The sequence below is a fragment of the Crotalus tigris genome, unplaced genomic scaffold (genome assembly GCF_016545835.1).
Source record: "Crotalus tigris isolate CLP2741 ecotype Arizona unplaced genomic scaffold, ASM1654583v1 scf7180000019189.1338056, whole genome shotgun sequence".
In the NCBI taxonomy this organism is placed as follows: Eukaryota; Metazoa; Chordata; class Lepidosauria; order Squamata; family Viperidae; genus Crotalus; species Crotalus tigris.
This window is the reverse complement of record NW_024097425.1, coordinates 586819-599796: the sequence shown is the minus strand read 5'-3', so window position 1 is coordinate 599796 and position 12978 is coordinate 586819. Positions and strand designations below refer to the sequence as shown.

Sequence of the window (12978 nt, the reverse complement as noted above, 5' to 3'; positions counted from 1 at the left end):
TGAAATAGAATAAAGGCAGGCAAAATCAGGCAAGAATTGGGATTGTACTCATCAAAAGGAACAAAACTTTCCAGAGCTCTAGAAATGATACTAAGAATAATTAGCATAAGGGGTCCCTAAGGAACTGGCTCTTGGTTATTCCAGCTTCAGTCTGTTCTGTAAATCATGGCATAATACAGATGGAAAGCAGCTGCCAGGTGATCCTTCCTTTATTTCACACTGGAAGGAAACAATCTGGTGAATGGACACTTCCTCCCCGAAATATAGGGTGCTCTAAGCCAGACGCATTCATCAGAAGGACCAAAGCAGCGTCGTGTCATAAGCTCTGCTCTTTTTTAGATATGACTCCCAACAATGTAATAAAAGGAGACGGGACGATGCTTGGGTGGGATCACTGCTTTTCATGTGCCTTCATTTGACGCACACACACACACCACTGATACTCCCATGCCAGCGTTTCTCAATCTTAGCAAAACTACCACATGTGTGGACTTCAACTCCCAGAATTCTTAACGTTGCCAAGGTTGAGAAAGGCTCTGTGTGCCAAGCCAATAAAAACCCTCTGTTCTCCGAAGGGTGACGGGTGCAAAGCGGTTTACTGTAAATCAGCAGAGGCAAAACTAGGAAACGTTTCTTTCTTTTGCCCACGAGAGGGCTCTCGGATTTTTCTTTGCTGGACCCGAACTACCGGCTAGCTTTGCTCTTCGCTGCGAACGGCTTGAGATATTTCTATTTTGTTTTCCGGGTTATTGGGAAGTTGCTGTGATTGTTCCGCTACATGGCCGTCCTGTTTCAATGCCAGAGGGTCTAGCAGAGAAAAATCTCTCTTTCTCCTTTTTAGCTTAACCCTAAAGTAAGAATTATTTTTCCTCTGCAGCAGCCGGATATTCGGCTAAAAAGGCTTCTTGACACAGGGCTGGGCAAGTAGAAACCGGGGGGGGGGGGCTCCCCATCCTTCCGTCCGCCCATCCCCCCCCCTGCAGATCCACCTTTAATTCGTAGCCTCGCGGAGTCTCTCCCACCAGCAGAGAAATTGGCCGGGTTGCAGGGAGTCAGAAAAGAGGGTGGTGATGGAGGTGTTGACAAATACAACGCCCGGGGTCTCATTTGAGCCCCGGCTTTGCTGACCAGCTTTTTTCTCCAGCCCGGAAAGAGAGAACGGGATGAAGATTTATTTCTCTGTATGGAGGGGGGGCTAATGCTGGGAAAGATTGAGGGCAATAGAAGAAGGGGACGACAGAGAAAGAGATGGCTGGATGGAGTCATTGAAGCAGTAGGCGTGAGCTTAAATGGACTCCAGAAGATGGTAGAGGACAGGAAGACCTGGAGGAAAGTTGTCCATGGGGTCGCAATGGGTCGGACAGGACTTCGCAATTAACAACAACAACAACAACAACAACGACATGGGGGGGGGAGTCTGCGATGCAAAACAGTCTCTACTCTCTGCAGAGATAATCTTCAAAGCAGATGAACAGGCAGGATTGGATGTCAATCAGTCTGGTCCTCTTATTAACAGGGAAACCATCTTAGCAGAATTAGAAGCAGATTGTGGTGACGTTTCTCTGTGGAGAGGGGCAGAATAGCCAAAGCAGCCAGCGTTTGCCTTATGATTTTCTCTGCCCACCCTGCACACTCACCTACGAAGTGTCTTGCATGCCTTGTATCTTGCTTTTCCTGTTTTTGGATGCAATTTTTATGTCACCTTTGCTATATATTTTTTTCAGTATAGTGCATTGCCGGATAAGTCAGATGTATTTTCCTTTTCTCCTAAAACTAGTTGCAAAGTTTCCTTTGAGATGGACCCACAGACGTTTCTACTTTCCCAAGTCCCAGCAGAGGAAACAATTTCATGGGCCCCAGTGAATCAACTGGGTGGCTGGTGTAGAAGATCTGCTTGGACAGCATCCATGAAAACTCCAGAAGCCCATTGCGTTGGGAAAGAGGAACCGGTTGGCATCCCTGGGGAGGTCAAGATGGACACGGATGCTCTGCTCAAAGACATTGAGGAGTACAACAGGCAGAGGTTTCGTTTGGATGCTCTTCCTTTCGGAGAAAGTCCCTGGCAGACTCTGTTCCAGCTGGGAGAGGCCGCTCAGAGATGGCTAAGACCGCAGGACCGCACCAAGGGACAGATTGTGGATGTGGTCATCTTGGAGCAGTTTCTGCATGTGCTTCCTTCGGGAATGCAGGCTTGGGTGAGAGCCAGGAAGCCAAGTAGCAGCCAGAAGGCAGCTCAGCTGGCTGAAGCTTACCTGGAGCAACAGGTATTCTTGCTAATAAGAAAGGAACCCCGATTCTTGGTCTAACGCTAGGAATGTTGTTGTTCCTTTGACCACAAGCACTGACCAAGCAAGAAGGGGGTCTCTGGTGGGCTGGATTCTGAACCACCTGAATTTGTCCTGCAATAGGGTACAAATGGAGTGGGCAGTAGAAAGAGGGAAGGCTAAAAACTTCCTTAGATAACAGTTTCCAGCTTTCTAGGAAAGCGTGTTCTTACTTGGAGAGCTACAGGTCTAAAAAATATCTCAATAACTTGGTTCACACCTTCCTAATTACAAATCCTGGGTTGGTATCCCACGTTCACATAACATCTGATAGTTCAGGGGTGTCAAACTGTGGCCCTGTGGGCCAGTTGCATCATGCAGAGGCCACACCACCCCAGCTCTGGTAATGCGGAAAAAAGTCACAATACGTCACAACATATCATGTGACGTGGCAAGTTTGACACCCGTGTTATAGCTGAACCATATTATGACTCAACCCGTGACCTCATACGATCCCTGACTGAGCTGCTACAGCTAAATGGCATGGTTAGTAGTCATCAGAAAATTTGACAGATCAAAGGTATTGATCTATTCAATTTTCTTCCTCTTCTAGTGGCCTGTGACATTTGAGGAAGTGGCTGTATATTTCACCCAAGAGGAGTGGGACCTTCTGGATGAGGAACAAAGAATCTTGTATTACACAGTTATGAGAGAGAATTTTGAGAACGTGACCTCTTTAGGTAAGGTTCCCATTCCTGTAAGACCAGGCAAACCTTTCTCAAGGTTTCAGGTTGACCCGACCAAAAGATCAGCTCCTCTTTGTCTAAAAACAGTTATTACATATTTATATAAAGTCATCTTCCTTACTCTCTACCAAAGGATTTTTAGACAAGCTCTGTTGAATCCATTCCATATCCCCAAGGGTTGTTCCTACCTCATGCTACATAGTCTAAATCAGGGGTAGGCAACCTTGGCTCTTTTATGACTCGTGGACTTCAACTCCCAGAATTCCTGAGCCAGCCATGCTGAGGGGAAGAGTGAGAGGTTTCCAAGTTGAACCATGCTGGCTCAGGAATTCTGGGAGTTGAAGTCCACGAGTCATAAAAGTCATAAAAGAGCCAAGGTTGCCTACCCCTGGTCTAAATGAAACTCATCATACTTCTGAAAATTAACTTGCCATTAACTACCAAGCATTGGCCAAGGAGGCCAGCAGGTGAAGCTAGAATGCTCAGGACTAGTTCTAAGAACACTGGCTGTAAATTAGCATAGGTTGATTAAGAAAGAGGTGGACATCAGGAACACAAATACACTGACAACTACAAGGGTGCTTGGAATTTTGGTTGTAAGTCATTGCACTTGTAAATTAAGGCACCACATGATTAGAAGTGTTTAGCTCTGTAAAGTGAATCACTTCAGTTGTTAAGCAAATCATGTGGTCATTAAACGAATAATGATGTTAAGCAAATCTAGCATATTCAGTGGGCAGTTTTTGCCATTTTCTGCTGGACAACGGAAAGAAAATTTGCAAACTGAGGTCACATAATCACTGGCTACTGCAACCTGTCTTAAATGCGAGCAGGTTGCCAAACAGCCAAAATGCAATCATGTGTCTGTGTGTGTGTGTGGGTACCTACAGAAGTTACAACTTTAAGAATGAGTCATGAGTTCCTTTCCTGTCATAACTTTGAACTGTTTTTAAAGAATCAGTCATACGTTGACTACCTGCAATGGATTAAATATCGCAGAAATGAAAATGTCTGTTGTATCACATTTCAGGCCCAAATTCCAAATAGTGGTATTTTTTTCCATCATGAATGCTAAGGAATACGAAGATTAATAATAATAATAATAATAATAATAATAATAATAATAATAATAATAATAATAATAATAGTTGGAAGGGACCTTAGAGGTCATTTAGTCCAACCCCCTGCTCAGGCAGGAAACCCTATACCATTTTGGACAAATGGCTGTCCAGTCTCTTCTTAAAAACTTCCAGTGTTGGAGCAATTCACTGCTTCTGGAGGCAGGTTGTTCCACTGGTTAATTGTTCTAACTGTCAGGAAGTTTCTCCTTAGTTCTAGGTTGCTTCTCTCCTTGGTTAGTTTCCATCCGTTGCTTCTTGTCCTGCCTTCAGGCGCTTTGGAGAATAGCTTGACTCCCTCTTCTTTGTGGCAGCCCCTGAGATATTGGAACACTGCTATCATATCCCCCCTCGTCCTTCTCTTCATTTGAGGAAAGGAAACCTGGCTTGAGTTAGATCCTTGAAGAAGACCATAGGTTTAGTCTCTGGCATCTTCAGTTAAAAAATATTCAGCAGCTGAGAATAGCACAGACCTCTGTAGGAGAATCTGGAATGCCTTCTAACTAATTAAAGTACTTTCTAATTTGTGGTTTCTTAGATTTCTATCACAGGAACTAAAGAAAGGTTACTTGGGAACCTGCTTTGTCCCTACAACAAAAATAACCCTGTGTGGCAGGTTCAGCTGAGAGAGAAGGACAAATGCAAAGTTTCCTGAAGTTTCCAAGGCTTGGGATGGACTTTAACCTGATTCTTCCCCAATCTAGTCCAGCACTTCAACCATACTACACCAGTAGATATGTCTAAGCTATTTGGTCCTTGGTGTTCTCTGAGCTTGGTTGTTCTCCCACAAGCATCTCTGAGACAATCAACAGGCTCAGTAACATTGTTGTGCAGCATAGGAAATGGTACCAGAGAGATAATGAAGAAAGAAACAATACTCTGATCTAGGCACAATCCAAAAAGAAAGTGAACTTCAACTAATCATCTATGAATAACCAGTGCAACTTCTCATTCTCGTGCACTGATGATGTTATCTTGCCTGGTAAATGCAGAAAAACATCCTAGTTAGCAAAACACCTGCATGTTATAAAGTGCCAGATGTTAGTCACATGACCCCAGGAATATTGTGATGGTTCTAAATGCAAGCACTCATTGTGAAATTATTTTTTTAAATGCCATTGTAAGTTTGAATAGTCACTGACAGTGCACTAGGCAATTATTAAGACTGAGGTCTTTCTGCATTGGACTTCTGAGCTAACTAATTACCCAGCCTTGCCCAGAATAATACACTTTATTGTGTTAGATAGCTATAAAGAAAATCAATAATCTTCTCTTTTGCCGTATTTCTTTTCCTTGTTCTAGAGCTCTTGATTTCCAAGCCAGACCCGAGTCTCCAGCCTGAGTGGGAAGAAGGGTTACAAATGTCTGATCTCCAGATATTCGAGGGAAAAGACTCTACTGTCAAAGAAGCTGTGAATTGGGAGGACATAACTGTGGTTGGTGAGAAGGTCTTTCTTTCTTTAACAAAAGAACCCTTTTGTTATATTTTATTGGATTATATAATTTACTTTTTTTTAAATTCAAGCACTTTTGAATCTCCTGTCTGTCATTCAGACTCAAGGCAATTGGAATATACAACATCTAATTAATCAGAATGTCTACCATATTAGGTTGCATTCTTTTAGTACATAGGTTTTAGCTCTTGTGTAGGATGACATATTCCTTTTCTTTCCTTAGCATAGGTGTAACTGTTGCCCTGCCAATTTCATTATCTCCCACTGCCAGGCAGCTGACTCAGCTGTAGGATATCAGAGATGTGTTTCTGAGGGCTCATGTTAACCACTCAGCCATTCTAGTGGATGCCCTCTGCAGAATGAGGGACATTCAGTAAGACCATTCCAATGCATCAGCCCTCTTGCCATCAAAGTCTGTTTTAATTGGCCCACTGCCACTGCAATAGCTATAAATCCCAGTAAACCCCATCCAATAATGTTGTTTCTTTGTGTCTGCAAAGCCTCAGAAAGTTCCACACATTTGGATCACTCACCAAAAATGTTATTGAGGTGTGCCTCGTAATCAGTGGGAAAAGATCTTAAGTGGAGACACCCATTGAGAGTATGATGGAGAGCACAACAATCAAGGAGGACTTGGGTGTTGTTCCTAAATCAATCCTAGGTAGTTACAGCATGGTAATACGGAGGGCTTTTTTTTGTCACAAAATGCCCAGAACAGAGTTCCGGCACCGTTTTTGGATGGAACCTTGTAGGATAGGCAAGGCAGGTTGTATGACATGTGTGGGTTCCGGCACTTTTTTTTTTTTACAAAAAAAGCACCGGTAATATGAATTATAGCCTGCCAAAAACCTTCTGAGTGGTTACCACTCAAGGTAAAGCTTAAGGTCTTGATGGCTTTGAGACAGTTAAAAAAAAATCTGTTTTCCTGCTTTAATTTTGATATTTCCTCTGGTTTCACTTCTCTCCTTAATTCAGAATTGCCAACCCAATATCCATATGAGACTTTCCATAATGGTAAATCTGACATGGCCTTCCACATGAGAGGAGATGGAACAATTCATGAGTTTGAGGAAAGGAGTAATCGAAAGCATTCTTGTCCAGGTGAGATGTTAGAGCAACTCTTTTTGAAACAAACTTGTGAAGATGCAGGTAGGAACACAATTCAAAAAAAAAAGAGGAAGGATGGTCCATCTTCCTTCTACATTACGAATGAGCAAAACATAAACCTCATGAGAACAGAACATTATCAAAATTCCTGAAAGGATGTCAGGAAGAAGGAATGTTTCTCTATTAGACAGTTGTTGGGACTCTTACCCAATAGCTGCTTATCAGATCCTTGTCCCACTTCACTGGTTAAAGTCACCTGGGAGGTGACATACATTTAGGTCCATGCAGTGCTTTACTTAAAGGAGGAGGTAGTACATGTCATTCCGTAGATGCCATCTCTAGACTGAACTCTTCTGGATCATTTTCATCCAATCTCCAACCTCCCCTTTTTTGAGAAAGTTGTTGGTTACACCTGAAGAGGCACTGATTATGCTACCGTAGTAGAGGCTAATCAGGCTTTAATGGAGAGAAACTGTTTTAAACTTAGCCTTAGCAAAACTGAGAGCTGTGAATTTTTCAACTATCTGTAGTTCTGCCATTGTCACTACATGTCCTTTCACAAATGAATGAACATGGCCTTAAGAATTCTTGGGAGATCCTTTCAACCATTAGTGGCCATCCTTTCCCATTCTTGTATCTTAGATATTTTTGAACTGTAGTTACCAACCTCTCATGCACCCAAGGCCATTGGTCTCTGGAGCGAGCTGGAAAGTCAAGTTAGGAAAAGTTATTTCCGTTTATATGTTGGCAGCTCCTGCAGACTTTACTTATTTTTTTAATGATTGCCAAAAAAATAATGTCTGTGCCAATATCATTTGTTGTCATTATGTTGCTGGCAAGGATAATTTTTCCTCACAGATTAACTACCAGGATCTTCTATTGAAACCAAGACTGTACTTCGTTTGTCTCTGTCTTCAAAACTTTGTTGTTCTTGCAGAAAACCTGCCTACCAGAAAAAAAATTCATCAGGAAGAGTTTGGAGCAGAGCAACTTCAGGAGCCAACACAGTGGGATGTGTTCTTTGATCCCAAAATTTCTGAACCAATGGAGGTAAAATCCAGAAAACAGCAAGGGTTATTCCTGGAGCTGATACGAGCTTCTCAGGCTGACGAGAAAATGCCCAGCAGTAGCTCCCAAGTAGGTTCTACTGTATCAAAAAGAAATTATCCCTGTTCTGAATGTGGGAGAAGTTTTGATCGCCGCTCCAACTTAATTAAACACCAGAGGATCCACACAGGAGAAAAGCCATATCCGTGTATTGAATGTGGGAAATGCTTCGACCAGCAGTCCAATCTAAATGTCCACCTAAGAGTTCATACTGGAGAGAAACCATATGGCTGCCCCGATTGCGGAAAAAGATTTAGTATCAAATCACATTTACATGGGCACTATAGGATACACACAGGGGAGAAGCCTTATGAATGTGAAGATTGTGGGAAGAGTTTCCGTGTCAAATCTTCCCTAAATAAGCACCAGCGAACCCATACAGGAGCTGCCAAGCTCTCCAGACCATCTGAGATCAAATCAGAGGGTCCCCGAGCAATATTGCCAGAAGGGACACGCGTTTATGCAGCTCCTGAAGCAGAAAAAATAATTAAAATTATGAGTAGGAAGCCCCCTATAGAAATCACAGTATCGAACAAGACTTTTTCCTGTTCTGAGTGCGGGAAAGGTTTTGATCGGCCTTCGCATCTTATTACGCACCAGAGGATCCACACCGGGGAAAAGCCATATCCGTGTGTTCAGTGCGGGAAACGTTTTCATCAGCAGTCTAACCTTAATGTCCATTTACGTCTCCATACTGGAGAGAAACCTTATGGCTGTCCTGAATGCGGCAAAAGATTCAACATCAAATCCCATCTACATGGACATTACAGGATCCACACAGGTGAGAAGCCGTTTGAGTGTGAAGACTGTGGGAAGAGCTTCCGGGTGAAATCTTGTCTAAATAAGCATCAGCAAGTCCATACAGGAGAAAAGCCATACAAATGTCTCTCCTGAGAAGAAAATTTGACCTAATTAAACACAGTTCTCTCACTCTGGAGAGAAAAATTGCCTATGCTCTGAACTTGGAAAAATAACTTTGCAACAGATAAAATCTTTTTAAGCATGATAGAATTCACACAGGAGAAAATCCTTGCCTGTGTTCCTTTTGGCCAAAATAAGCATCCATAAATTCATACAGAAAACAGAAATTATGGGGGCCCATCTGTGGGATAATGTTCAGGAATGATTAACAGCAGAAAACACATAGATAGAGACACATGCACCATATATTTAGTTATATGATTATTTTTCAGTGAATTCCCTAAGGAACTCAATTCTTGCAAATGCTTTTATGGGATCAGAGGGAAGCAGTGTACATTTGAGACATAAATATTGTGCCCTGAGACCATGACCATCCTCTGCTGTCCTGTAGTCCCCCGTTATTTAAAATGCCTTCTTTAAGATTGGCTCGAAGGAAGTTAGTAAACGGTAGATATTCCATATAAAGTGGTTTATGCCACTCTGGCTGGCTTCCATTTTCCTAGGAACAAGTGGCATTATCTCATTGTAACCTGAAACTTAATAATAGTTCTTAATGTTCTCTAAGAAAACTTCAATTTGACTATTAGAAAACTTTTAGGTTAATTATATATTTTGTTTCCCACACATCTATGGCTATTTTACTGAAGCTTGTCTGGAAATGACATGAGATGCTTCAGAAAAATATGTCCTCAATTCGGTAATTATAAAACAGAAGCATTTAAGACTTGCCTTTTAAGCCCAGTGGGACTCAAAAGAGGATGGATGAAATGTGCACAGGTTGAAAAAACTAAACATTAACATATAAGGTATGTACCTTCCATGTCATGCTACTGCTTTCTTCAGAAATACCAGTTGAAAAAAGAAAATGTTTTTCCTTGATTTCCTGAGTTTTCATTTCTGTTCCAGTCCATTTATGCAACCTAATGGCTGTAACAGCCTGGTTTATACATGAATCATGAGGGGTGGTATGTTATGTGAACAGAAAAAATAAGTTGATCCCACTAATTAGCCCCAAGAGACTTCATTTTCAAACCAAATTGCCCTAGGTTTTTGGACAAAAAGTAGTCTGTGCACAAGAGCGCACACACATATACACATGGTATCTAAGCTGTATTGCCTCAATAGCTGATCTGGAGATTAATATCTCTGCCTTCCATGGCAAAATCTTAGAGTTGACTTTCAAGAAATCGATATTCTAGGCACCCCATCTTTATGGCTCTTGGCTTTCACCATGAGAACCACATAGAAGCTGTGAAAGGGGGAGAACTTAATAGCTAAATGGTCCAAGATCCTAATGTCGCCCATAGTGGATTGGGGATGGTTATGCCCAGGGCTTTTTTTCTCATAGAACACCCAGAACGGAGTTCCGGCACCTTTTTTGGATGAAACCTTGTAGGGTAGGCAAGGCAGGTTGTATGATGTGTGAGTTCCGGCACCTCTTTTTTTCTTAGAAAAAAAGCACTGGTTATGCCAAGGCAAGATCTCCCCTCCATCAAAACAGAAGCCCAGAAAGTCTTGGCCTCTCTGCCTTTTTAACAGCAGTTGGGAGGACTGTTGGTGTAATTGCTACTAGGTAGGCAGTTGGTGTGCGCCCCCCAGTGGTACATGAAATGGTGGTAAGTAATGAGATGCCAGTCAGCAAGGTTGTGTGAAAATGGTCACCAGGTCCTACCAATCCTTGCCCTGTTGAGGCTTGCTTGTCTTTGTAGTAATCCAGTGAGGATCATTCACTATTATTTCCATTTTCTTGTTCTACAGCAGAGATCCCCAACCTTTTGGGCACCAGGGACCAGTTCCGTGGAGAAAGGTTTTTCCGTGGGCCAGAGAGGGTGGTTTTGTGTGCTACCTGCATCCCACACATGGGGCTTTGCTTGTTTGTGCAGACCGGTTGCTGGCATGCCATGGACCGGTACTGGTCCACAGACCGGGGGTTGGGGACCCCTGTTCTACAGCATTTGTCACTGTAACTATGCATTCTCATTCTGATTTTTTTGAATGCCACCTTTTCAAAATCAGGTAAAGTTGTGCAAAACGTCTTGCCCAAGAATAATTAATTGCCATTTTTTAATGCCAGTTAAATCTGGGTTTTCCGCTTGTCACCTGCAATACTGTGGGTCTCTGATATGGAATAAAGACCTGTTAAGATATCTCTTGTCCTGAAAGAGGATCTTTTTGCCTTACAGGTAGTCCTCATTTAACTATCTTCCATTCAGTGACCATTCAAAGTTACACTGGCTCTGAATGAATGGTACTTGAACCCAGTCCCCAAAGTTACGTCTTCTGCAGCACCTCCATGATCACATGATAAAAATTTGGGCACTTTATTATGAGGCTGTGGTTTTAACATTAATAAGTGATTGGGTTAATTTAACAAATGTAGAAATACTCCTCTTGGAGGGTTGGGATTTACTTTTTGGAGGGCATGCCTATTTAATTTTTAATAAAAAGGTCGATAGGGTCTTTAAATCTCATATTATAAGGACTTCTTTACTTCGGGTTTGGAAGAAATATTATAGAAGTGATTTTAAAATTCCATTATGGGCTATACCATGGCATGCGATAGAAGGGATAAGAAGAGGAGTTAAGATGGATAGTGTTTCTTACGTACAATTACTTAGATGGGATGGTAAAAATTGGCAGTTAAAATCTTTGGAAGATTTAACACAAGAAAATATTATTTACTCATGGTTCCAGTATAGACAAATAGTGGATAGGTGGAAGATAGATCGTAATGTGGGTTTGCTTAGAGAAGATGAAAACTTGTTAAAACAAATAAAAGATCAAAGACGAACTCACATTAAGAGAATTTATGGGGTGCTAGTAGAATTGGATTCAGAAGCAGAATTAGTCAAAGAATGTATGATTAAATGGACACAAAATTTTGGTGAATTAGTTCTACTAGACACCTGGGAAATTATTTGGGTGAGGAATGTCAAATTTACACAAGCCCAAAACTTAAGGGAGAATTTTTACAAAATGTTTTATAGATGGCACCTTGATCCACAAAAAATGTCTCGCATGTATCCTGACTTACAGCCTAAATGTTGGAGATGCGGATGTTTGGATGCTACTTACTATCATATCTGGTGGTCGTGTAAAAATATAAAAGTTTTTTGGATTAAGATATGGTGGAATATTCAAAGAATTTTTAGAAGGAGGGTAAAATTTACCCCACAATTGTTTTTGTTAGGTATTGTTACTGATTGTGATACTAAAGAGACCACATTGATGTTAAATTTAATTACAGCCGCAAGGTTGTTAGTAGGGCAATGTTGGAAGAAGGAATCTTTGCCTACTTTGCAAGAGTGGTTTTTTAAAGTTTCTTATTTGGCGGAAATGGCAAAGATTTCGGCTTTTTTGAAGGATCAATCGCAAGAGAAGTATTTTGCGGTATGGAAAAAATGGATAGATTTTATACAATATAAGTTGGATATAAAAAAATATTATTTAGTTTTTCAATAACTTATATTTAAAATTTAAAATATTTTATAGACTTTATTCTTTTTTTATTTTTATCTTTTATTTTTATTATACTTTCTTTTATCTTTTTATATATATATAAAAAAACATAAATACCAAAAGAAAAATACTTGAAAGGAAAAAGAATAAAGAAAAAGCTTTTTTCTTTTTCTTTATTCTTTTTCCTTTCAAGTATTTTTCTTTTGGTATTTATGTTTTTTTATATATATATTATTGTTAATTATTTTACAATTTGTTCAATTAATGTATTTAGATTTATTCATGGTTTATATCTTTTTTAAGATTTTTTGAAGAAATTTCAATTAAGCCTATATTCAGCTCCGGGAAGGTCGGGGGAGGGAATGGGAGGGTTGGGGAGGTTTGGGGAAGGGTTGTTTTGTTTTTGTAAAATTTAAAAAAAAATTCAATAAAAAAAAAATTGGGGCACTTGGCAGCCCACCTCCACTTAGAACTGTAGGAGCACTTCAATTCCAGGAATGGCTTGGATTGGGGTGGATCCTTGCCTAATGACATTTGGTTACCAATAGCAATGAGGACTGCCAAGATTTCCATTGCTAAGCAATGTGATCATGTGATGTTGTGCTTTACAACTCCATCATTTATCTGTGAAAATTCTAGTCCTGATTATCATTGTTAACCAAGGACAACCTGTATACCTGTTATATGGAATTCTGATTTGTTGCCATGGTTGTTTTTCAGATGCTTTACTAATTGGTTAGAGTTTGTTTTTGTCTTGGAGATTGTACTGAACTCTAGAATGCTCATAAAAAAGCAAAGAACA

At 40.8% G+C, this 12978-nt stretch overlaps 1 protein-coding gene and 1 long non-coding RNA gene across 3 annotated transcripts in view; one reads left to right on the top strand and one right to left on the bottom strand.

Annotated features, from left to right (window-relative positions):
* The window catches only part of LOC120315936 (zinc finger protein 30 homolog), a 42984-nt gene that overhangs the window by 19564 nt on the left and 10442 nt on the right, over positions 1-12978 (top strand). The window contains exon 6 of one of the 2 annotated variants that reach the window (XM_039360985.1): positions 7850-8577. In XM_039360985.1, coding sequence (XP_039216919.1) covers positions 7850-8577 — 728 coding nt within the window. Of the gene's footprint in view, positions 1-7849; positions 8578-12978 lie in introns of those variants that run through there. The other variant, XM_039360982.1, reaches the window with a different exon arrangement.
* LOC120315976 overlaps positions 1-12978 on the bottom strand; it is a 30847-nt gene that overhangs the window by 17460 nt on the left and 409 nt on the right. The gene's annotated exons all lie outside the window — the stretch shown is intronic.